Consider the following 26562-nt stretch of genomic DNA (forward strand, 5'->3'; position numbering starts at 1 on the left):
ATTTGAATGGTGGAAAATGATAAACTTTAAGAATAACTTCTTACACATAGGATAAAGCATGGACAAGAATACGCAGGTCATCCACATAAAATACGAGGCAATGAATGTCCGAGCGAGATTGCTAGCCGGCTACATGTTAATTAAAAAATTTATTAGAAAGTAAAATAAATAATAAATAAAGTAAAATTAAAATAAAAAGAAAAGATTTGTCAGAAGGACCGTGCATTGGTTTCACGTGTTCCAGGGATTGAAAGAGGCCACAACAACCATCACAAGTTCCAATATTTCTGCAAGTTCCAATCTTTCACCGCTGGAAGTGTCAGTGCTCCATGTGTCACCACAATGGTCCATGAGTTAATGTTGCAGGACAAGAAATTTTTGACGCAGGTTAGGGATTCACCGCATTAAGGCCAATCTCCCAACGGTTAAGATCATGATGCTCACTAACCAACTTATCTGATCTCCTATAAAAGATTTTATGGTCTTCACATTGAATGTCAGAGAAGTCGAAATGGAAGAGGAATACCATTAATTGTGCATGATTCCAGATATATTTTAGCGGTGCATAATTCCACACATGTTTTAGCCGGGGTAGCCAAACTATGCATCTCAAATTTCTTAGAAATTCCACGGATTTATATAGGGTTAGTTTAGTACAAGATATGTGTTTCATAGCTTTGTGTTTCCATGAGTATGTTGCCTAATCATTTATGATGTGAACTTACATCAGTGATTGAATATGATGGACTGTGAACTTACATTAGTGATTGAATATGATGGACTAGTGGTTCAACGTTCATTAGTATTGAACCCATTGTTATAAGGAGTTAGCGAGGCATTGATATCGGTTTGATCCACCAATGACTAGCATATTCTTCCTAACATTGTGTAAGAGGTATCTTGCAATTCTTCCTAACATTGTGTAAGAGGTATCTTGCAATTCTTCCTAACATTGTGTAAGAGGTATCTTGCAAGTCATGGATGGTAGACTAGCAACGATAGGAATTATCAGTTGACCAACTAGAGCGGCGGGAAGGGAACAAACAATCTAACACTAGCCACAAGCGTTCACCCACCCAGTGAGCTTAATAGGTACGTTGATTCGATAAGAGGTGGTATGTAACCCAAAAGCGTAATTTTCTCACCAGATCGATGACTGGCTTATCTTCGTAAGTTTAGGCAAACACACAACGAAACTCTTTCAAAATGGTGTGTCAATTTCTGGAGGTGAACAATTTGCTCCGATAAATATGCTCTTTTCTATTCTATGAGATTTATAGAGATGTTAACGGGGACAGTTTCAGTAATGTTAGCCATATTCCCTTCGGAGAACACTTATTTCATGTCAACAGACTTGTTACATCTAGACTTATTCAGTGAACATCTTACGTCTTTCTGTAATGGCTTAAATTGGATGGAATGTATAGAATGGATGGCCTGCTTGAACATACCTCCTATATAGTGTCGTATCGTAGTTGTTAGTCGTCCCAACTTTGTGCATGCCCTGACCAAACACTATGGGAAGTCTATACCAGGATCAATTTGGGCTAGCTCTATTAAGACCATTCCTAACCACGAGCTACCCTATAAAATAATAAAAGGTTGGGTTGGACCTTGACTTGAACTCAGGAAGGTCCGACTTTTCACAAGAACGTCACCCAACAAAGTGTCTGAGAAGGGTGCGAGCCTCTACATACGTGATGGCATCGATTGAGAAGAGCCTCGTCCATAATTGGAAGGAAAGAGGCGAGTGATAATTCGAGGTTTAGGGAAAGTACTGAAAATTGACTATGCCAGAAATTAAGATGTCTTTATTGTGAAAGTCTCCACCAATAATCCAATCTGCATCAATATGTCTTTACTATGAAAGTCTTCACCAACAATCCAATCTGCATCAAACAAAGTGGAAGCCATCGAGTCCCACAGTTGGCTCTGATTCAAACTGAGATTGGGCGTATCTAGAATCTGTTGACCCGTGCTGATAGATATGCTTCCAAACAGGGGATTTGAACCGAGCTTCAAACGGGGGATTAGTAGCTGTGGAAGACAGGGATTTAGTAGCCTGACATTGGGTTAACATGCGAACAGCTGGCTACACGATACCCTGTAACTACCATTTGGGTTACAAGATAATTATGGAGAAATGGGTTATGTCTTTTTCCCTATTTTCTACCCTGTAACTACCATTTGGGTTACAAGATAATTATGGAGAAATGGGTTATGTCTTTTTCCTTATTTTCCATTTTCAACATTAAATGTTCGAGAATTAATGCTAACATTACTTCTATGTCATAGATTTGAAGTAGAATTTATGAAAATTTTCAAATTTATCTTATTTATATGGTTGGTATGCCTCGATATAAGGTCAAATAAGATGGTAAAACCTTTCATTGGTTGATAAGGAATATTCATTTCAGTATTGGAAAAACACTATGCTTAAAAAGGGAAAATCTTTCTTTGGTTTCTGTGTCTAGCTATTTCCCTGCGTCCCCAAAAAGGCAAAGACTAATAATAGAAAGATATTTAAAATGTTAAAAAAATGTCAATTTTAAATATAAATATGATTCATTTAATAAAATAATCCACTTCAATTAAGAAAAAGAATACACTACATAAACCTGTAGGCAATCCACATTCACTCGATTAAATATTAAATTTCAAAGTGAGACTATCTCTCAAATCTGATAGTTTTGACACTTCTTTACCTGTTTCTACACACTGGCGAAGTATAATGTTGGAAAATTAAATTGATAACCGACAACTTGCTAATTAAATCCGGAGTAGTCTATAATGCGATTTTTTGAGATTCCTGATCGCCATTCTCCAGCCGATGTGACGTCGCCGTCATCCTTTTCATCATAAATAAAAAGTCTTATTTCATATTCTATAGCATTTTAAATGCGGCTTAACATGGCCGCTCAATATCCAGAGCATATTGATCTCAATTTCTTTTTCAATGACAATGGCATAGCGACGTGTTATATCAGGGTATCGAGTGACCATATCCGGTCACATTTAAAATGCTATAAAGTCTGAAATAAGAATCGCCTAAATTAAATAAACATGGTATGCTGATGAATCCGAATACAGACGATGTCGATGACCATAGACCAGCATCCAAATGCGGACGAGGCACTAATTATGGATGTGCATTGAGGAATCTTCTCTCGCCTCAGTCTCGGCCAGTTCCGTGTCATATACCTATTTGATTTGAATTCAAATTTGAATTTTGAAGCGCGCTATTTCCAAAGAGAAGCGAGGAGGCCAGTCCCGTGTCATATACCCATTTGATTTGAATTCAAATTTGAATTTCTAAGCGCGCTATTTCCAAAGGGAATCGAGGAGGCCAGTCCCGTGTCAGAGCAGATCATCAGCTGTTTTGAGTTAGCCTTAACGGGTTACAGAAGAATATTGAAGATGGTTAGATCCCCTAGCTGTTCAAAAGAAGGTCTTAGCCGTGGGGCTTGGTCTGCCATGGAGGATATGAATCTCTCTAAATACATTCGAATTCATAGCGGCAATGGATGGAAAAATATCCCTAAAAAAGTAGGTGAGTTTCAGTAAAATTCTAATTGCAATTTTTATTGCAAACAAAATGCGCATTGAGATGCTAAATGAGCGGGTAGGTTTTGTTTTGCAGGTCTTAAGCGATGTGGAAAGAGTTGCAGGTTGCGTTGGCTTACCTATCTTCGCCCCGACATTAAATGTGGTAACATTTCTCCCGACGAGGAGGAACTCATTATTCGGTTGCATCGTCTTCTTGGCAATCGGTATGTAGAAAATCAGTGCACATGACACTTTCGGTTTTCTTAGGTTTTGAAATATTTTGGAAATCTTCCATTGAGTTAATCTCAACTATACAATGTATTTGCAGGTGGTCTCTAATAGCAGGACGACTGCCTGGTCGAACAGACAACGAAATCAAGAATTACTGGAACACTCATATGGGCAAGAAGCTGTGCCTATCAATGAACAAATCTCAACCCAGGACTTCAGAAAATCGAAGAACAAGATCAAAATCTCGTGTTCCTGTTCAAAATCCTGTGTTCAAAGCCACTACCATTAAAATAAAAATAGTCGTGCGACACTGTGGAATTGTAAGAGCAAATGGCTATAACGATGAGGGCTCCAGTAATCATATATCAGATGAAACCTTCAAATTATGGAACATTCAAGAAACCAGGAAATCCTCATGGCGCGACCTACTTGTGAACAATTCCATCGGAGACGAAGAATTTGAGCGTATTGGTTTGCCATTGGCTGATAATGCCGTCGAAACAGCAGCTACACATTTTCTCTGTTCTATGTCGAGTTTAGGTTACCAGCAATCTCCTCATTACGATTATTCTGGGGGAGATGCAGTTAGTTTAGCCGAGAGTTCATTGTTTTCAAACAAGTAGTCGTCTCAATACTGTAATTTGCTCCCTTCTCAGTTCGTCTGTTCAACAGATTTTACATCAGAAGACTTGTACAGAGCAATGGAAAAAGACTACAATAACGAACAAGACAGAATGTATTCATGAATTCAATTATTTACAGAAATGAAGCCCGTTGCAATCACTTACGCATGGGTGGAGAGAGCTTTGGACAAAGTTGGGCTGCAACATCGTGCGGAAGGAATGAGCTGTACACAAACTTTTTTCTGGAACACTCTGGATAAATCCCGTGACAGGGAATGGAGCCAATAAAATTTTAGGGATTTCAATCTGAAACTTTCCCACCCAGTAGAGTGGCAATCAATGCATTCCACAAATATAGTAAATGTTGTTAAGAGAGGTGTGCTGCATTTTTTTTTGAAGTAAAAGTATTATTTTCATTAACTATTACTTTGTGTTTGATAATAAAAAGAAAATTGCAGATTCTCTGTAATATTTAAAATTATTTATATGATTGATTCAAGTTTTATTTTGTAATATTTCTATTGCAATTTTTGTTTAACATAATATCGGTAATTGACTTATATTTGTGTGATAATTTTTAGATACAGTTGTAATATTTATGTCACGATTTTAGGATTAAAATTTTTCATATTTAAATTTCATAAGAGATCACCATATTAAAATCCTTGCAAATAGCTCATATTCATATTCACTTAAATACTATCAATTATCATTTATTATAATTTAATCAAATATTTGCATAAAAATAGATAAGATCAATATGTAAATGTAAATGTACAGAGTTTTTAGTGATTACTACCCACCAAAATTTATGCAAGTCTTAGCTAGGCAATTAATTTCTCAATTTCATATAATAACAAAATAAAATCTTATCAACCATTAATTAACTAAAACATTACTTAACTATTTTATAATATTCAAATTACTTTTATAATAAATATTATTAATTAAGAAGTTCAATATTAATAAATATTCGTACATGTAGGTTTTATTAGTTGAAATAAATAACTATATTCATAAACTCATCAATAATTAAATGAAAATTGATTCAAATAATAAATTTTTATTTAATATATATTACAAGTAGTTTGACACTTAGAAAATTGATTTTAACAAATAATTTTACTTATAGTAAAAACAAGTTGTCATTTTACTTAATATTAATAACAAATAAGTATAAAATTATTGATAATAAATTGAAATAATTTTCAATTCAAATAAGAAATAATTTAGTAAATAAATCAACTTCAATTTTAATATATATATTTTTAAGGAATATATTCAATCTATGTTTCATAAATATATCTCGCAAGAACAATATTTATTTATAATTTGGCAAGAACAAGTACCCTTTAAAATATCTCTATCTAATTTTTTTGCAGAAAATGTAAAACCACCTAGACAACCTTCACGACAAATGTACTACTAGTACAATAAGCCATTATTATTGTTGGGTAGGATTGGATTCTCCACCACCATAATGCAGCTATTAACAAAATACTCAATTTACCAATCAATAAAACCTAAATTAACTAGATGCTAAACCTTAACACTAACTTAAATTTAATACTTTTACTTTTAGTTTAATTTAATTATATTAAAACTAAACAACATATAATAGCTACTATATAACACTTTTTTATTAATAATTTCTTGATTATTATTGCAATTATATTAATAAATATAGTTGATAAAACTAAATTACTGTGATTTTTTTAATTGATTATTTTAATTTTACTTTACATTTATATTAAGTTATTTAATAATTTAAATAATAATTTTATAATTATATAAAATAAATGTGATTTAAAATTATATATATATAATATATATATATATATATAGAAACATTTAAATTGAAAAAAGTTACTCTACCAACATCTATCAACCTAAATACTCTTAGCAGCATTTCTTAATTATTGCATTAATTTGAATCGTTCATGCTATTCTCATTATTTTTATACTTCGTCCTTACTGACGAATTGATGACGACCATGTCATTAGCCAAATATTTTGGAAACGTCATATACTCTGCAAGCCTTATTTCCACCCCTATAGGATATTTATTACACCTTAAGAGTAAGAGAGACAGTACCCTGACAGTGGGTTTTGGTCGCCTCGATATGGGGACTCCCATCTCCCTGGTTTCTTGGCAACAAATAACGCGATTATTTCCGGCGACTGCTCCATGACCATACAATACCGACGAGAATGCGCTTCATGGACATAACATACATGATAGTACGTAATCCAGTCCGTCGACATTAATACTCATCTACCCATTTGATTTGCATTCAAATTTGAATTTCGAAGTGCGCTATTTTGTTCTAGTATGGAAGGCAAGCCGAGGATGACAGCCAGCTAGCATACTTTGGAGACTGTATAAGACTCGCCCACAGAGCTTGAATCCGTTCCATTTCCGGTTTGGAATTTGAAATTGAATCGATGATCCTCGACTAAACATGGTTGTGAACTAGCACATAGTGACTCATTTACTAATGATGAAAGTAGACGCCTATATTCCATAGCTAATCTCCCTTGGGCCTTACCACCATTGGAGGATGGAGAAAGATACTGACTCTCCTTGTGCGGAGCTTTCACAGGTGAAGAGGTACAAGATAAAGTTCGCGACCACATTCTCACATAACCTATGCCAAGTTCGTTTCGCTCTCACAATTTCGGTGAGTATTCTCAAAACTTCACTGTAATGATGGTTCGTAGATTTATCCTTCCTTTTACAATCATTAATCCTCGCATCCTCCTCTTCTATGTCAATACATAGCTTAGACTCTAAAACAATGGTTTTTGTGTGGCTTATTACATGCGTATCATGCACTATATTATTAAATTGGAGAATCAGATCCCGTTGTGTGTGCTGAAGGGAGTTTTCGACTACATGATAGAGATAAGAGACGCTCAAAGCTTTCCATTCAATCATCTATTGTTAGATATGTGCCAGGAGGTTTCTCCTTTCCCATGTGACATTTTGTGCCTTGGTATAGCTGAGCATGAGCTTAAGATATTGATTTATGAAATGGAAAATGAGCCACATCCTCTGGGCTGCATCCATACATCCCTTTCTAAAGCCCTGCTGATGCATTCTGGCGATGAAAGCCAACAAAGGTGAATGGGAATACCATTGAATGAGTTTAACGACATCCTCGACAAGTATGTTATATGGATCTGGCATTGTCTCTCCATTGTTTAAGGATTGGGGATGTTATTGCAAATATGTAACGACGCCATTCAACAAAAACTTTTTATTTACAAGAGAGCCCCAAATGGTGATTCACTAACAACGACTCTATCTTTCTTTTCCTCTAGAATTTTGTCTTTGTTAATGATTATAAATATGGAATTTTTTCCTTTTCTTCCCTAAGTTAAGGCCTTGGTTGCCCTCCCCAAAAACAGTATGTAGTAATTTTTTAAATGTGACAATTAACAATCTTTAGTTCAATGAAACGTTTTTTGTATTTTAACAATAAATTCGATGGTCTACATTATATATCTATCTGACGAGTCTTTTTCAATTTATTTTTATTTATATTTTGAAAATCTTCTAATTAGCTTTTTAACTTACATAGTGCTAAGTTTTTGAGAATTTTTTTTTTTTTTTTTAATATCAAAATTATATATTTTGAAACGAATATTGCATATAAAATATTTCAAAAATTTAAAGTTTGAGAGAAATTGTTTTCAAAACTTTGAAAAACCAAACATTTCTAATAAACATTAGAAATTTAATGGCATTTTTATAAATAGCTTACATGTTTTAATTTAACAATTTAATTGTGGGTTGTTCATGTTAATAACTTAATCATTAATGAATACTTTTTAAAGAATTATTAAAATTTTCTATTTTAAAAGAAAATATTTCAAAAATTCAATGTGTGGTTAAAAATGTTTTCAAAATTCAAAATTTGGTTTAAAATATTTTTAAAAAAATTCATAAAAAATAAACATTTTTGATAATATATTCAACATTTAGTGCTATTTTTATTTATAATATATATTTGTTAATTTATCCTGTTAGTTTTTCTTTCAATGAACATTTTTATTAGTGTTAATGAATATATAGATTTTTAAATATTTTGAATTAATATAATTAAATTAGTTTTTAAATTTGTGATATATAATTTTAAAATAAAAACTAACTATTTTATAACTATTATTCTTCTTTTATATATTTAAATTATATATATATTAAATAATTAATTTAAACTCTCTGACAAATAAGGAAAGAAAAGAAAAGATTATTCAAAGCAGCTTTGTATAGCATTATATTGTGTCAGATCTGGAAGATAGAGTTAAATGTTGGACCTATAGAGCCTTAAACTTAGTTGGAAGGCTAGTTTTGACTAAAGGGTACTGCAAGTGATTCCAAGGTATCTGTTATCAATACTCCTGGCTCCCAAAGGAGTTTTGCAAAAGATAAGGGTGATCCAAAGGAATTTGTTATGAAGAGGAGAGAAAGACAAGAGGAAATGGGTGTTAGTAGCCTGGGACAAGGTATGCAAACCAAAAATTTTAGGTGGCTTAGGTTTACAGGACCCAAAGATTGTCAAGAGGGCATGTGGAGCTAAAATTTGGTGGCACTGGTTAAAGGAAGGTTCACCACCTTGGGCCCTGCTATGGAAGGTGAAATACACACATAGTTGACACTTGCAAGACCTTGTCCATATGTCAGGAATAATTAAAGGATTGGGGATTTAGAATTTGGCTTGGAGAAACATGGAAATCATACAAAAACATTGTTTTTAGGAGATTAGAAATGGAATATCAATGTTCTTCTCATAGGATGCCTAGCAACAACAACCAAGGCTAAGGAAGGAAGAGGTGCGCCCAAATTCAAATGGAAAATGGGAGCTAAAACAAGTTTGTTTTAGGATAATCACGTACATACATGGATCCATATTTCTAGGGTCACATATATATAATGTGAAATAATTTCAATATGTGCATATATATACATGAGTGTTATGTATGGTAAGCACATACATACGTGGGTTTGCTTCAGGGAAGTGTCATAAACATTCTAGGGTTTTGTAGTATGCCCTAATGATGATTTATTTGATCAGTTATGTTTTGATAGTTGTTGTCTGTCGATGATGTCTCTATTATAGTGACTTGTATCTAACAATATTGACCAGGGTTAAATGATGAATGGTATATGAATTGGTAATGATGTTATAGTATGTTGATCTTTTTTTTTATTGGTTCAAATGTTATGTGACTCCTCGAATGATATAAGTATAGTTTAGTGATTGATGATTCAATGCTCGCTATTTTGAGATCTGTATGCAGATGTGACACAAAGAATGCTTGTATATATGCGAGTCTTATTTAGAAAATATGCGTACATAATTAGATATTTGTTATTTTTGGTTATGTTCTACATTGAGTGATTTGATGCTTAATATTTTAGTTGATTTACAATGTGAAAGTGTGTCAGATTCAGTGATTCATTTTTTTGGGTTTATGGTTTGTATGCGTCCAATTTTAAAGGTGATATACAAGTTGTGTTATGATTGTTTGACACATGAATCTATTTTGAAATATTATGAAAAGTGGTTCACAAGGAGATGAGGGTAATAGCCTTTAGAAAAGGGGTAGGAGCTCCTTTCAGTAGGAGCTGGTAAATGAGTTGAAGGGGTTTATAACTCCCTTCTAGTGGGTGTTGGAAAATGAGAGAGATTGTAGTTTTCTATAGGTGGGTGCCTCCATACTAACAAGAGTCTGCATCAGTACAAATGTCCATTGATTAAGGATAATCATATGATATAATTCATAAAATTTCAGTATACTATATATACATTGGTTTCCTTCTCTGAAGTAGTGAATATTTTGTAGAATATAAAATTAACAGTTTGAATTTAAAATATTGATTCACCTCCCCCAGCCTCCCCCCAGTATTTTTCCCAACAAGATACGACATCGAAACTAACCAAAATGTTATTTTCTTTAAGGCATAAGTTTTTGGTTTTATGAATAAAGTTAGCATAATCTTTTATATAAAAGGGGGTGGAGCCTACAAATTGTTGAAGCTTTATTGCTAAATATCAACCAAGAGGATGGGTAGGGGATCTAAGAAACTAACACTAGGTTTAAGAGGGACCCCTGGTTTCTGAATTTTGGGCTGACCATGGACCCTACTACACAAAAAATGTGAAATACATGAAAAACATTGTTGCAATAATGTTTTTTCATGTATTTCACATTTTTTTGTGTAGTAGGGTCCATCGAAAGTATGCAACACGAGTACTCCTTGGATGCACAATTAAATTATGCATCCAACGAGTGCTCCTGGTCGAAATTTGAGTAAAATCATATGGAGATAAGTTGAAAAAGTAGTTTTTTGTTTTTTCCCTCCAAAACTTGATGAGTTAATCTAATCTTATTTTATTATTTCCATTATTATTTTATAATATTCATATAGGAAGCCCATTTTTTATAAGCCTTTGGAAGATATTAATGTGGGTTATTTCACTTCTATGCTTGAGAGTTGGTTGGTTCAATTGAAAACATCCCCAATCACTCGAGATCTAATTCAAAAAAAAGATTTCTACACACCTCCAAAAATATATTGTTAGAGCCAAATGGGATTGGATAATACAATGAAAATGAAGACTAGGGGTTCAACCAAAAACCCACTAGCATTACAATAAGGAGTCAAGGGCTCAATTTATAGAAAAATGAGGGAGGCGAGCCTCCAAGTGAAAACAAATAGGTTCCTTGAGAAAACAGCTAGATCCAAGGCTTGATCCATGTCAAAACATTTTGATCCTTAGATGAACTGCGTAGATTTCTATGAGAGAATCTGTTTGCCTTGAAGGAGGAGATGGATTGACCAAAATTTTGATCCCAGACCACAAAAATATTTTTCATAGTTTTTCTCATCGAGAATCTCTTATTCAAAATAATAATCATGGACCATCCTTTTAAAACATTGATTTTGTTAGGTCATGGGCCTTTTTTTCTAGACCATCAAAATTTTCCTTTTCCTCTTAGTAAATAGAATTCCCACAAATTTTTTACTTGACTTTAATATTTGGGAATTTCCATCTTTTTTTTTTTATCATTTTCACTTGGAGAGAATTTTAGTTTCCTCTCATTTTATTTTCTGGCTAATTTTTGGCTAATTAATTGCCAATTTTTTGCTGAAAATTGGAAAAAATAGAAAATAAGGGGTTAAGGCGCATATTTTGACCCTCAGAGTGTGTCTAATAGAAATTTGAGGTGTTGAGATCTAATAGAAAGTTGAGGTGTAATAATCTATCCAAGCTCAAACAAATTTCTATCATTTGGGCTAGGGAGAAGCATATAAGGGAGAACTCTCAACTGGTCCAAATCGAATTTGAGTTGAGCTCATTGCTTGATGAAAGAAGTCTAGGATTCAGTTATGCTAAAGACAAGTCTCATTTGATTGAGTTGGAAAACCAAAAGGCTAACATAATAAAGGAGTGAGAGGAATCCCTAAGATTAAGGAGTAGAGCCATTTGGCTGAAAGCTGGTGATGACAACACTAGATTTTTTCAAAACTATGCTAAGGGGAGAAAGGTTTCAAATACCATTTGGAATCTTCCTCTACCTGAGGGAGTTTTTGTTGACTCCTTCAACAAGCTCTCCCACCTTGGCTCTTCTCATTTTCGGAACCTTTATAAGAGCCCTCCTAGAGCAAATCTTGTTGATATTATCAATGTGGCTGGCCATTTCCCAAGATTTGTCAATGAGGAAGAAGCAGAAGAGCTATTTGCACCGGTAACTTCTGGGGAACTTGAAAGCACGTTAAAATGGTTCAAGAAGGACAAGAGTCCAGGCCCGGATGGCTGGACCATTGAATTCTATCTTGCTTTCTATGAGATCTTGGGGCAGGATCTGTTGAAAGTTGTGGAAGAGAGTAGAATTATAGGATCTATATACAATGCCATCAACTCGACTTTCATTGCCCTCATTCCTAAGTCTGACTCTCCATCCTCTTTCGATGATTATAGGCCTATATCTTTGTGCAACTGCTTATATAAGATTATATCTAAGATCATTGCAAACAGACTCAGGCCTATTCTCTCCCGGCATATTGCACCTCAACAATTTTCCTTCCTTGAACACAGACAAATTCATGAAGCCATTGGATCGGCTCAAGAAGCCATTCATTCTATCTTGACCAAACACCAAAAGGGCATCATTCTCAAGATCGACCTATCAAAAGCTTTTGATCGGGTCAGCTGGCTTTACATTAAGATGCTTCTCACCCATTTGGGATTTCCTCATAATTTCATCACTTGGATTATGGCCTGCATTACTACCCCCACCTTCAGTGTCCTCATAAATGGCTCGGCTTCTCATTTCTTCCATTCTGAAAGGGGGCTAAGACAAGGCTGCCCACTATCTCCTCTCCTCTTCCTGATTGTCATGGAGGGACTTAGTCGTTTAATTGCAATGGCTAAGAGGGATGGAGACCTTTGTGGCCTCAAGATTTCTGATGATTGCTTTCTTACTCATCTCCTTTTTATGGATGACGTTCTTATCTTACTGGATGGTAGCATTCGAGATTCCTATACTTTCAAAAAAACTCTCCTCCTTTTCTCGTCTGCCACTGGGATGTTAGCTAATCAATCTAAATCTACCATCACTTTTGCTTGAACCTCCATTCATGAGTCCCATTTTGCACATCAGCTTTTTCCTTACTGTATCCATCCTTTACATAGGGGACTCAAATATCTGGGATTTTGGTTAAAACCTACCTGTCAGAAGATTGCAAATTGGTTCTGGCTTGTTACAAAACTGGAGAAAATATTATCCATCTGGAGTCATAAATATTTATCCAGGGCTGGCAGGCTCGTCCTTATCAAATCTGTCCTGGAGGCCACCCCAGTTTTCTAGATGGCACTTGCATGGATTCCCAGGAATATCCTAACTCGTTTGCAGCAACTGTGCAATCGATATCTTTGGAACGGGAATCAAGACAAAATAATTTTTGCATGGATTAGCTGGAAAAAGATTGCAATTCCAAAGAAATGGGGCAGATGGGGTTTAAAAGATCTCCCTCTTTTCGCGCAAGCCCTTGCTACAAAAATGGGTTGGACTCTGCTGACTGGTCAGAATCTATGGACCTCTATCTCATATCACAAGTATATCTGGCCACAAAACATTATGGATTGGGTTCGACTGCCAAGTTGGCTGACTGCAGGCATCTCATTAGTGTGGAAGGCACTGCTACATTCCCTTCCTCACATCAGGGACAATCTGGTTTGGAGAATTAATGATGGTTCCTTGGCTCGTATAGGTCTAGATCCTTGGAATGGAGGAGGAGGGAGACATCTGCTATCTAGAGATCTCATACAATATCTTCACTCCCAAGAGATCAGGGTAATTGCAAATATAGCAGATCAACAAAACACAGGTATATTTTCCCAAGCATGGAAATCTGCTCGTCAACTTGATCTACCCCCATGTTGGCATCAAGAATGGCAGGAATACATCTTTGCCCTATCTGAATCACACATCAGGATTAAAGAGGGCCCTGATGAACTAGTTTGGTGTCATGTGGAGAACGACATCTACTCTCCAAAATCAAGATATATATCCTTGATTCTCCACAAAAGACCAGAACAGATTTCATTCTGGTGGAAGTATATTTGGAAACTCACAGCACCTCCTCGAATCATATTATTATTCTGGTGTATTCTTAGAGATAAAGTGCCCACGGGGGAACACCTTTCTGCACTGCTCCGCCCTGCATACTCTATGGCAAACTTATCCTCCTCCATTCGTTTTACTGGGCAATGGGATGGCGGTGATCTTGCTAGAGCTTGGGATGACTGGTCTAATAGACACAATGGATCCAAACTACAGAGCCTCCCCTTGATTGTCAGCTGGTATATCTAGTTGGCCCACAACCGATCCATATTTGATAATAGACCAGCGTGTTGGCCACATATTGTGGCTAGTATAGTTTCAGCTTATAATGAAATGTCCGACCCTCTGCCACCCCAGGAGCGCAAACCACACACACCTCCTATCATTGACAAAAGTACACCTTGGGGGTTTTTTGATGGCGCTGCTAATCAGCAGAGCTGTGGTGGAGGCTTCATTCTTTATATCAGTGAACAACATTTCTATAAAGTAAATATGGGTTTAGGAGTTGGAACCAATAACTTCGCTGAACTCATTACCCTCCGAAACCTATTGCATTTCTCCTTGGGACACCATTGCATCAATTTAAATGTATTTGGAGACTCAAAGATCATCATAAATTGGTTCAATGATATTAATGCATGTCACATACACACACTTAGTAATATATTGAATGAATTCAATATTTTCAAGGCACAATTTAACAACATCTCTTGCAATCATATCTACAGGGAGCATAACAACAGTGCTGACCAACTATCCAAGGAGGCCTCGGCACTACCCAGCGGAGAGTGGATGATTCAGGAGCAGCGGGGGTCAAATGAATACCGCTATTTCCATCATCCATATATAGACCAACACTACCAAAGGGCCGTGAGCCCTTGATCACTGGCTGTTTTTTGTTTTACTACTGAAAAAACATGAATATTTTTGTAAATGTACATAGACATATATGATAGTTTTTATTTTGAAGTGTCGCCGAGAGATTAGTTTCAGGGATCTTTTTCCTTTGATGTGACCCTCTCATTTTGCCTCTTGAAGAAAATGGACCAAGTCTTCTATTGTGATAATAAACAAGAATGGGGATAAGGAAGCGCCTTACCTCAAGCCTTGGATGCAGTGGAATTTGCTTTAGGGAGATCTATTGAGAATAATATAAAAGAAAGGGGTTATTACCATGGATCTAGTCCATCATATCTAGTCTTAAGAAAATACAATGGTTTCCAGCATCTGAAAGAGGAATTGCCAATTTACACTTAACTATGTTGTTTACACCTGTAGGTTACATGTCGATGATATGTTTGATGAAATTCCTGTCATGGCTAGTAGGGGTATGGTTAAGGCCTTGATCAACTATTTACTTTTGCATCATTGTTTCCCTATACTTTACTTAATTATGAGCTTTTATTCCATTCTGGGTAGTGGCCTAGGCTTTGGGCCTAAAAAAGTGGCTCAAATCTCAGAGTCGCTGGCACATAATTGGTAAGTTTCATCCAAAGTTGCTGGCATGCAGGCCTATGAGATTGACTTTAGGTCTCTGGTTGCTCCCTTGCCCATAGCATGAGAGCGACTGAACCTTAAATTGTCAAGAACAATAGTGGGACCCCAGAACAAGTTGTCTGAGTGGTTGACTTGTCTCCTGAGGGTTCTGTTGATGGTGTTGGATGGCTATGTGTGATATTTTGTCGATTCCACTTCCTTAAGGTTACCTAGGAGATTGAATCTAATTATAGTAGCCTCTCATCTCATGTTTACCCCGGATGGCACTGTAACTTGGGTGGATGTGGGAGGACGGTTTTACAGTGAAGCATGCAGCTCATGGGAGCATCAAAAAGTACAAGGCTAGATTTGTGGCCAAAGGATTCTCTCAGTTAGAGGGAGTGGACTATGAAGAAAAATTTGCCCCAATTGCAAGATATTCCTCCACTAGAACCATTCTAACATTGGATGCCCAAATGGGCTACAAGATCCATTAGATGGATGTGAAACCACCTTTCTCAATGTTGTTGAGGAAGAAATTTACATATAGTAGCCAAAGGGATTTGAGACATATGACCGGGAGACACATGTGTAGACTCAGGAGAGCCTTGTATGGTCTCAAATAGGCACCTCGAGCATGGTACACTCAGATCGACACACATCTCAGTGGATTGGGCTTCACCAAAAGTATGTCAAACATCAATTAGAAAGACCTCTTATTGGAACTTCTAACCCAAAAATAGCAAAGTGTTTCGTTCAGATCAGAGATTTGAAGCCAAAAACTGTATAAAGCTAAACATTCAGAAATTCAATTATTAATTATGCTTATTACTATAAAAAAAAATTGGCGAATAATTGGTTGTTGTGAATAGGATGAAGTGGCTTAGAATTGTAGAAAAATATCTTTTAATGCCAATATTTGAAAAGGGAAAGTTCTCATGCTCTTCCAAAGGTTGGATTTAGTATCGAGAAACTGGCATATTCATTTCATAACTCTAAGGATGGCCATATTCTTAATATTTTCGTCTTACCTTTTACTAGTTTTAGTTTATCTAGATAGTGTTTATGTCAAGGCTATAAGTGTTTTTGTTTGGGATAATAAGATAATATATTAGCTATATGTTTGTATAAGGAATATAATGGTTGTAGTTTTTCATGTTCTATTAAACTAGAATGAAGTATTCATTAAAAAACTAAATTAAAAATAAATAAATAAATAAATAAATTATTGTGTCATTGAGACTCTTTTATAAATATTAAATCTCATATATGTAATTTTTGTTGATCATAGTAAAATTATAATTAGAAGGAAAAAAACTATATACTACTATGTATTTGTACACACACATATATATTTCGCTCATATTTTATTATTTTCCATCAAACAAAATGGTAATAAACATTTTTTCAATGTCTATAATAATATGTGGGCCATCAATATTTGTACATATACATTAAATTATATATATCTCAATTTTATTGTATAAATACTATATACATTGTCATGAATAATTTGTAATTGGATATTTGTTACTTGTCCTTGAGTGAAATAATAAACTATTAAAAAAAATTCAAACTTAATTAAATAATGATATTTGATTGTCCAATAACAAGTCCTTTGAGACCATGAAAAATATAATGCTATACAAAGCTGCTTTGAGTATCTTTTATTTTCTTTCTTTATTTGTCAGAGAATTTAAATTAATTATTTAATATATGTATAATTTAAATATGTAAAATAAGAATAATAGTTATAAAATAGTTAGTTTTTATTTTAAAATTATATATCACAAATTTAAAAACTAATTTAATTATATTAATTCAAAAATATTTAAAAATCTATATATTCATTAAAACTTATAAAAATGTTCATTGAAAGAAAAACTAACATGATAAATTAACAAATATATATTATAAATAAAAATAGCACTAAATGTTGAATATATTATCAAAAATGTTTATTTTTTATGAATTTTTTTAAAAATATTTTAAACCAAATTTTGAATTTTGAAAACATTTTTAACCACACTTTGAATTTTTGAAATATCTTCTTTTAAAACATAAAATTTTAATAAATTTTTAAAAAGTATTCATTAATGATTAAGTTATTAAGATGAAAAAAACCACAATTAAACTGTTAAATTAAAACATGTAAGCTATTTATAAAAATGCCATTAAATTTCTAATGTTTATTAGAAATGTTTGGTTTTTCAAAGTTTTGAAAACATTTTTACTCAAACTTTAAATTTTTGAAATATTTTATATGAAATATTCATTTCAAAATATATAATTTTGATATTAACAAAAAAAAAAAAAATTCTTCTCAAAAACTTAGCACTATGTAAGTTAAAAAGCTAATTAGAAGATTTTAAAAATATAAATAAAAATAAATTGAAAAAGACTCGTCGGATAGATATATAATGTAGACCACTGAAATTTTAGTGGAAATTTCATTAGGAGCGAGAGCGACACACAGCAGCGAGAGCACCTTCTCCGGGACCAACCAGCTCTCAACACCAGAAGGAGTCGCCTATGTATAGCTACAACTGAGTTGCGGGACGAATCAGAGGCCACCGTTTTAGGTCCAATGATGGATGACTTCTCTTAACCTGCAGCCTTACCCTTTCGCCACGTCCTACCTCCATTCCAGCCATGGCTACTCCTAGTCTGCGCATGAGGCTACTGCATCTATCTTCCACGTTGCCTTAAATGCTATCTGTCACAAGCTTGAGGAACATGCATGCATGTTTTTTGTGGGCAGGAATAAAATCTCTGTCCTTTCTCTCGTGAGCGATCTTGACCATCCGGCTTGTCGTCCCTCCCACCTGGGATGGGGGGGCTCGTGATCGATTGTTCATTCACCTTAGTTTGAATTATCACCCCCTCGCTCGCTGATATTTTGGTATTGTTAAAATCTTGCATGCTGTTACTCAGTCACTCGAGGTCTCTGGCGCTCTCGCTCACAGTGGACGCTCGTCTCAAAGGAAAAAGGACTCTCTTGCAGATAGCGTTAGGCTTGAACTCCTAAATAAGAACTTGGTGGATGTCGTCCCTGGGGAAATGAAGCCGACATGGATGAATGGCAGAACTGATAAGCCTTTTATTGCGAAAAGGATTGACCGTTTTCTTGTGCATGTTAGCGTTATAGACAAGATGGGAATGCCTCACTCATCAGTGGAGAATGTATTAGTGTCCGATCATAGACCAATTTTGCTATCCTGGCCGGAGAATGGTATCAAAAAGGGATATCCATTCAAATTCAATAGAACTCTCTTATAGGATCCAGCCTTTAATGAACTTATCTCAAATTCATGGAAGGAGATGTCAGCAAAAGCAATACTCCCCCCATTCCTCACATTTCGAGATAAGATGGCTCTATAAGGAAGATTGTGAAGAAGTGGGAAGCGGACAAAAAGGAAAAAGATAAAAAGGAGTTGCAGTCTATTCAACAGGAACTGGATAACATTTTGAAAGAAGCAAATGCTAACACTTTCTCTTTTTCCATGAAATGTAGCATCCGAGAGCTTGAAAGGAAAAAATTTGAGTTATTAAAGCAAGAGGAGTCCTTTTGGAGGCTTAAAAGCAGAGCAACGTGGCTTCAAGAAGGGGACAAGAATACGAAGTTTTTTCATAAGTTTGCAAGTGCCAGACGTGACAAAAATTCCATTTGGAAAATAACGAATGATCATGGTGACTCCTTTGTAACACAGAAAGACATCACTCGGGAGGCTGTAAATTATTTCAAGAATCAATACAGCAGAAGGAGTAATATAGCCTTTCGGGATATTCTGTGGGGAATTGAATTGGCCCCTCAAATGTTTGATGAAGATGATAATGTGGCACTGTTCCAGCCAGTTAGAGAAGAAGAGCTTCTTGGAATCTTGAAGTCTTTTAAGAAAGATAAGAGTCCTCGGCCTGATGGCTGGACAATTGAATTTCTTACTCATTTCTTTGACCTCATTAAGCATGATCTCCTAAGGATGGTGGAGGCGTCGAGGATGTCTGGCAATATACATCATATTACTTCTTCTACTTTGATTGCCCTTATTCCGAAAAAAGTGGAGACAGAATCGTTTAATGATTACAGGCCGATATCTCTATGCAATATATCTTTCAAGATCATCACGAAGATTATTGCTGAAAGAATTAAAGGAACACTGGCTTCCTTTTTAACAAAGGATCAATATGCTTTTCTAAAAGGCCGGAACATTCTGGACACTGTAGCTAATACACAGGAATGCCTCTTCTCTATGTTTGCTCAACAATCATCAACGACCATCATGAAAATAGATTTGCAGAAGGCGTTCGACTGCTTAGGATTTATTGAATGTCTAATAGCAAAGATCGGCCTGAAGTCAAGGAACATCTGATGGATAATGGCATGTATCGAGAATGTGAACTATGCGGTCGTTGTCAACGGGTTTCCCTCTCACTACTTTCAAGCTGAGAGAGGCCTGCGTCGGGGATGTCCTCTCTCGCCTCTCTTGTTTATCCTAGCCATGAATTCACTTAGTATTCATATCAACAAAGCAGTGGCTGAAGATAGATGCAAACCCATAAAGATCTGCAGGCACATCTTCATCTCTCACAACCTCTTCGTATACGATGTTCTTTTATTTGCAATGCTTTGTAGATCATCATGGATTTGTTTAAAAGGTATTCTAGACAGATTTTAAAGAGCATCTGGACTCCTTATAAACAAAGAAAAATCATTGCTATATCACAGTGATGTCGACATGGAGACGGTGCATTGGATTTCTCATCTCTTTGGTATAGAATACAATGTGCTCAAGCAAGGCCTCAAATACTTGGGCTTTCATCTTAAAGCAAAAGGCTACTCTAAAAATGACTGGTTATGGTTAACAGAAAGACTTTACAAAAAAATATCTGCTTGGGAATATAGGAGTCTATCTTTGGCGGGCAGGGTTACACTTTCTCAAGCTGTCTTATTGAAGATGGTGGTTTTCTGGGCTCATCTATTCTTCCTTCCGGTAAGCATTATCCAAAAGATGACCATGATTATGGAAAGTTCATATGGGGAGGAAGTTCTGAACAAAGGAAGTTTCATCTATCTAAAATGGACAAAATTTCATTAGCAAAGAATATGGGTGGATGGGGATTAAAGGATTTGAGGATTTTTGGCAAGGCTCTTTTGTGTAAATCGCTTTGGAGAGGGATCTTTGGGGTTGGGCCTTGGAGCGAGACTATAAAACAAAAATATTTGAAAGGTAAATGCCTGGAATCCTGGTACAGAAATGGTGCAATTGGAATCAAAAAAGGATTGGCTATTTGGCTTAGCTTCAGGAAAGTTGAGAAATATTTCTTGTCAAAGCTAAGATGGAGAATTCACTCTGGAAACAGGCTCATAATTGGACTTGATCCTATTGCATGTAGTCGTAGCCCCTATTTCCTAGAAGATATCTTGTTCGTCCTGCACAGATTCGGTGTTTTCACATGGGATAAACTCATCTCTGATTGGTCTGGCCTTACCCCTATATGGAAAGAAGCTGTTGACATTGGTCTGCCTGCCGATTTCTCTTCTACATGGAATGCGGTCAAAGCTTCTCTGCAAGCAAGCAAGATTCTTCGTGGGGGGCTAAATGACCACCTAATTTGGTCCATGTCAAATGCTATTGCGCCAGCCCGAGTTAAAGACATCTACTCTTATATCATATGCTCAAAGGCTTTGAACTCTGTCTCAAATTTTCCGATGGCTCTATGGAAATCAGGCTGCCCTCCTAGAATGATCTTTTTTGCATGGCTGGTGTTCAATAATAGGAATCTGTCTTGGGACAACCTGAGGAAGAGAAGTTGGCATGGTCCTAGCAGATGCTCGATGTGCGAATCAGCAGAGGAGACTAATCTACACATGTTTTTTCAATGCAATTCCTCTCTGGAAATCTGGTATGATCTTGCCATTTTATTTGGGTTTCCTCATATTGTCTTTGTTTCTGTTCATGCAGCCTTTCAATGGTGGTGTTCTCAATGCGAGTCTAGGCGCCCTCTTCTTGTTATCATGATCTGGTGCGCTTTGAAGTGGCGGAACTATAAAATCTTCAGAGATTCCAAGGTTCCTTATAAGTCCATTTTGCACCACATCAGCTCAATTTTTGACTCTGTTCCAAGAAAACAGGCCTAAAGTTTGGGCTTGGCTATCAGTGGTCTTTGTTTTTTTCTCAATGATTATGATGATGGGCATAAGTATCGATGAGTTCTTCCTCTCTCGATCTGTAACCAATTTCTAGAAGTTTTGAATATTGGTCTGCACTTTTTTTCCACAGTCTCCATGATTAAGCTATGCTATCTGTCATCCCTCTTATGTGTTGTTTTCTCAATGATGTCTTGATATGGAGCTGTTCAAGTCATCTTTTTGTATCTAATCATGGTTTTTATATTGACTTAATATAATCTATGGCGCTTTTTCCTCTGAAAAAAAAAAGTTTGATAGATATATAATGTAGACCATCAAATTTATTGTTAAAATACAAAAAACGTTTCATTGAACTAAAGATTGTTAATTGTCACATTTAAAAAATTACCACATACTGTTTTTGGAGAGGACAACCAAGGCCTTAACTTAGGGAAGAAAAGGAAAAAATTCCATATTTATAATCATTAATAGAGACAAAATTTGAGAGGAAAAGAAAGATAGAGTCGTTGTTATTGAATCACCATTTGGGGCTCTCTTGTAGATAAAAAGCTTTTGTTGAATGGCGTCGTTACATATTTGCAACAACATCCCCAATCCTCAAACAATGGAGAGACAATGCCGGATCCATATAACAGACTTGTCGAGGATGTCGTTAAACTCATTCGATGGTATTCCCATTAACCTTTGTTGGCTTTCATCGCCAGATTGCATCAGCAGGGCTTTAGAAAGGGATGTATGGATGCAACCGAGAGGATGCGGCTCATTTTCCATTTCATAAATCAATATCTTAAGCTCATGCTCAGCTACACCAAGGCATAAAATGTCACATGGGAAAGGAGAAACCCCCTGGCACATATCTAACAATAGATGATTGAATGGAAAGCTTTGAGCGTCTCTTATCTCTGTCATGTAGTCGAAAACTCCCTTCAGCACACACAGCGGGATCTGATTCTCCAATTTAATAATATAGTGCATGATACGCATGTAATAAGCCACACAAAAACCTTTGTTTTAGAGTCTAAGCTATGTATTGATATAGAAGAGGAGGATGCGAGGATTAATGATTGTAAAAGGAAGGATAAATCTATGAACCATCATTAGAGTGAAGTTTTGAGAATACTCACCGAAATTGTGAGAGCGAAACGAACTTGGCACAGGTTATGCGAGAATGTGGTCGCGAACTTTATCTTGTACCTCTTCACCTGTGAAAGCTCCGCACAAGGAGAGTCAATATCTTTCTCCATCCTCCAATGGTGGTAAGGCCCAAGGGAGATTAGCTATGGAATATAGGCGTCTGGTTTCATCATTAGTAAAAGAGTCACTGCGCGCTAGTTCACAACCATGGTTAGTCGAGGATCATCGATTCAATTTCAAATTCCAAACCAACAATGGCACGGATTCAAGCTCTGTGGGCAAGCCTTATACAGTCTCCAAAGTATGCTAGCTGGCTGTCATCCTCGGCTTGCCTTCCATACTAGAACGAAATAGCGCACTTCGAAATTCAAATTTGAATTCAAATCAAAAGGGTAGATGAGTATTAATGTCGACGGACTGGATTACGTACTATCATGTATGTTATGTCCATGAAGCGCATTCTCGTTGATATTGTATGGTCACGGAGCAGTCGCCAGAAATAATCGCGTTATTTGTTGCCAAGAAACCACGGAGATGGGAGTCCCCATATCGAGGCGGCCAAAACCCACTGTCAGGGTACCGTCTCTCGTACTCTTAAGGTGTAATAAATATCCTATAGGGGTGGAAATAAGGCTTGCCGAGTATATGACGTTTCCAAAATATTTGACTAATCACATGGTCGTCATCAATTCGTCGGTAAGGACCAAGTATAAAAATAATTAGAATAGCATGAACGATTCAAATTAATGCAATAATTAAGAAATGCTGTGAAGAGTATTTAGGTTGATAGATGTGGGTAGAGTAACTTTTTTCAATTTAAATGTTTATATATATATATGATATAATTTTAAATCACATTTATTTTATATAATTATAAAATTATTATTTAAATTATTAAATAACATAATATAAATGTAAATTAAAATAATCAATTAAAAAAATCATAGTAATTTAGTTTTATCAACTATATTTATTAATATAATTGCAATAATAATAAAGAAATTATTAATAAACAAGTGTTATATAGTAGCTATTATATGTTGTTTAGCTTTAATAAATTAAACAAAAAGTAAAAGTATTAAATTTAAGTTAGTGTTAAGGTTTAGTATCTAGTTAATTTACATTTTATTGATTGGTAAATTGAGTGTTTTGTTAATAGCTGCATTATGGTGGTGGAGAATCCAATCCTACCCAACAATAATAATAGCTTATTGTACTAGTAGTACATTTGTCATGAAGGTTGTCTAGAAGGTTTTACATTTTCTGCAAAAAAGTTAGATAGATATATTTTAAAGGGTACTTGTTCTTGCCAAAGTATAAATAAATATTGTTCTTGCCAGATATATCTATGAAACATAGATTGAATATATTCCTTAAAAATATATATATTAAAATTGAACTTGATTTATTTACTAAGTTATTTCTTATTTGAATTGAAAATTATTTGAATTTATTATCAATAATTTTATACTTATTTGTTATTAATATTAAGTAAAATCACAACTTTTTTTCACTATAAGTAAAATTATTTGTTAAAATCAATTTTCTAAGTGTCAAACTACTTGTAATATATATTAAATAAAAATTTGTTATTCGAATCAATTTTCATTTAATTATTTATGAGTTTATGAATATAGTTATTTATTTCAACTAATAAAACCTGCATGTACCCATATTTGTTAATATTGAACTTCTTAATTAATAATATTTATTATAAAAGTAATTTGAATATTATAAAATAGTTAAATAATGTTTTAGTTAATTAATGGTTGATAAGATTTTATTTTGTTATTATATGAAATTGAGAAATTAATTGCCTAACTAAGACTTGCAAAAATTTTGGTGGGTAGTAATTACTAAAAACTCTGTACATTTACATTTACATATTGATCTTATCTATTTTTATGCAAATATTTGATTAAATTATGATGAATGGTAATTAATAGTATTTAAATGAATATGAATATGAGCTATTTGCAAGGATTTTAATATAGTGATATCTTATGAAATTTAAATATGAAAAAGTTTAATCCTAAAATCATGACATAAATATTACAACTGTATCTAAAAATTATCACACAAATATAAGTAAATTACGGTTATTATGTTAAACAAAAATTACAATAGAAATATTACAAAATAAAACTTAATCAATCATATTATAGATAAATAATTTTAAATATTACAGAGAATCTGCAATTTTCTTTTTGTTATCAAACACAAAGTAATAATTAATGAAAATAATACTTTTACTTAAAAAATGCAGCACACCTCTCTTAACAACATTTACTATAGTTGTGGAATGCATTGATTGCCACTCTACTTGGTGGAAAGTTTTAGATTGAAATCCCTAAAATTTTATTGGCTCCATTCCCTGTCACAGGATTTATTCAGAGTGTTCCAGAAAAAAGTTTGTCTACAGCTCATTCCTTCCGCACGATGTTGCAGCCCAACTTTGTCTAAAGCTCTCTCCACCCATGCGTAAGTGATTACAACGGGCTTCATTTCTGTAAATAATTGAATTCATGAATACATTCTTTGTCTTGCTCGTTATTGTAGTCTTTTTCCATTGCTCTGTACAAGTCTTCTGATGTAAAATCTGTTGAACAGACCAACAGAGAAGGGAGCAAATTACAGTATTGAGACGACTGCTTGTTCGGAAACAATGAACTCTCGGCTAAACTAACTGCATCTCCACCAGAATAATCGTAATGAGGAGATTGCCGGTAACCTAAACTCGACATAAAACAGGGAAAATGTGTAGCTGCTGTTTCGACGGCATTATCAGCTAATGGCAAACCAATACGCTCAAATTCTTCGTCTCCGATGGAAGGTCGCGCCATGAGGATTTCCTGGTTTCTTGAATGTTCCATAATTTGAAGGCTTCATCTGATATATGATTACTGGAGCCCTCATCGTTATAGCCATTTGCTCTTACAATTCCACAGTGTTGCACGAATATTTTTATTTTAACAGTAGTGGCTTTGAACACATGGATTTTGAACAAGAACAGGAGATTTTGATCTTGTTCTTCGATTTTCTGAAGTCCTGGGTTGAGATTTGTTCATAGATAGGCACAGCTTCTTGCCCATATGAGTGTTCCAGTAATTCTTGATTTCGTTGTCTGTACGACCAGGCAGTCGTCCTGCTATTAGAGACCACCTGCAAATACATTGTATAGTTGAGATTAATTCAATGAAAGATTTCCAAAATATTTCAAAACCTAAGAAAACCGAAAGCGTCATGTGCACTGATTTTCTACATACCGATTGCCAAGAAGACAATGCAACCGAATAATGAGCTCCTCCTCGTCGGGAGAAATGTTACCAAGTTTGATGTCGGGGCGAAGATAGTTAAGCCAACGCAACCTACAACTCTTTCCACATCGCTTAAGACCTGCAAAACAAAACCTACCCGCTCATTTAGCCTCTCAATGCACATTTTGTTTGCAATAAAAATTGCAATTAGAATTTTATTGAAACTCACCTGCTTTTTTAGGGATATTTTTCCATCCATTGCCGCTATGAATTCGAATGTATTCAGAGAGATTCATATCCTCCATGGCGGACCAAGCCCCACGGCTAAGACTTCTTTTGAACAGCTAGGGGATCTAATCATCTTCAATATTCTTCTGTAACCCGTTAAGGCTAACTCAAAACAGTTGATGATCTGCTCTGACACGGGACTGGCCTCCTCGATTCCCTTTGGAAATAGCGCGCTTCGAAATTCAAATTTGAATTCAAATCAAATGGGTATATGACACGG

General features: G+C 35.0%; 1 protein-coding gene across 1 annotated transcript; it reads right to left on the reverse strand.

Moving 5' to 3' along the window:
• Positions 1 to 4429: 4429 nt before the first annotated feature.
• LOC149204598 (transcription factor MYB123-like) lies at positions 4430 to 26359 on the reverse strand. Its single transcript, XM_089397162.1, has 5 exons — positions 26284 to 26359; positions 26064 to 26193; positions 25876 to 25959; positions 12858 to 12894; positions 4430 to 4489 (listed from the first exon to the last, which is right to left on the reverse strand). Exons 1-5 carry the CDS (start codon positions 26357 to 26359, stop codon positions 4430 to 4432), a joined length of 387 nt encoding a protein of 128 aa, XP_089253288.1.
• Positions 26360 to 26562: the final 203 nt, after the last annotated feature.

This window comes from Pinus tabuliformis, chromosome 1_2 (assembly GCF_031772625.1).
Source record: "Pinus tabuliformis cultivar Carrire ecotype Pingquan chromosome 1_2, CPIR1, whole genome shotgun sequence".
Lineage (NCBI taxonomy): Eukaryota > Viridiplantae > Streptophyta > Pinopsida > Pinales > Pinaceae > Pinus > Pinus tabuliformis.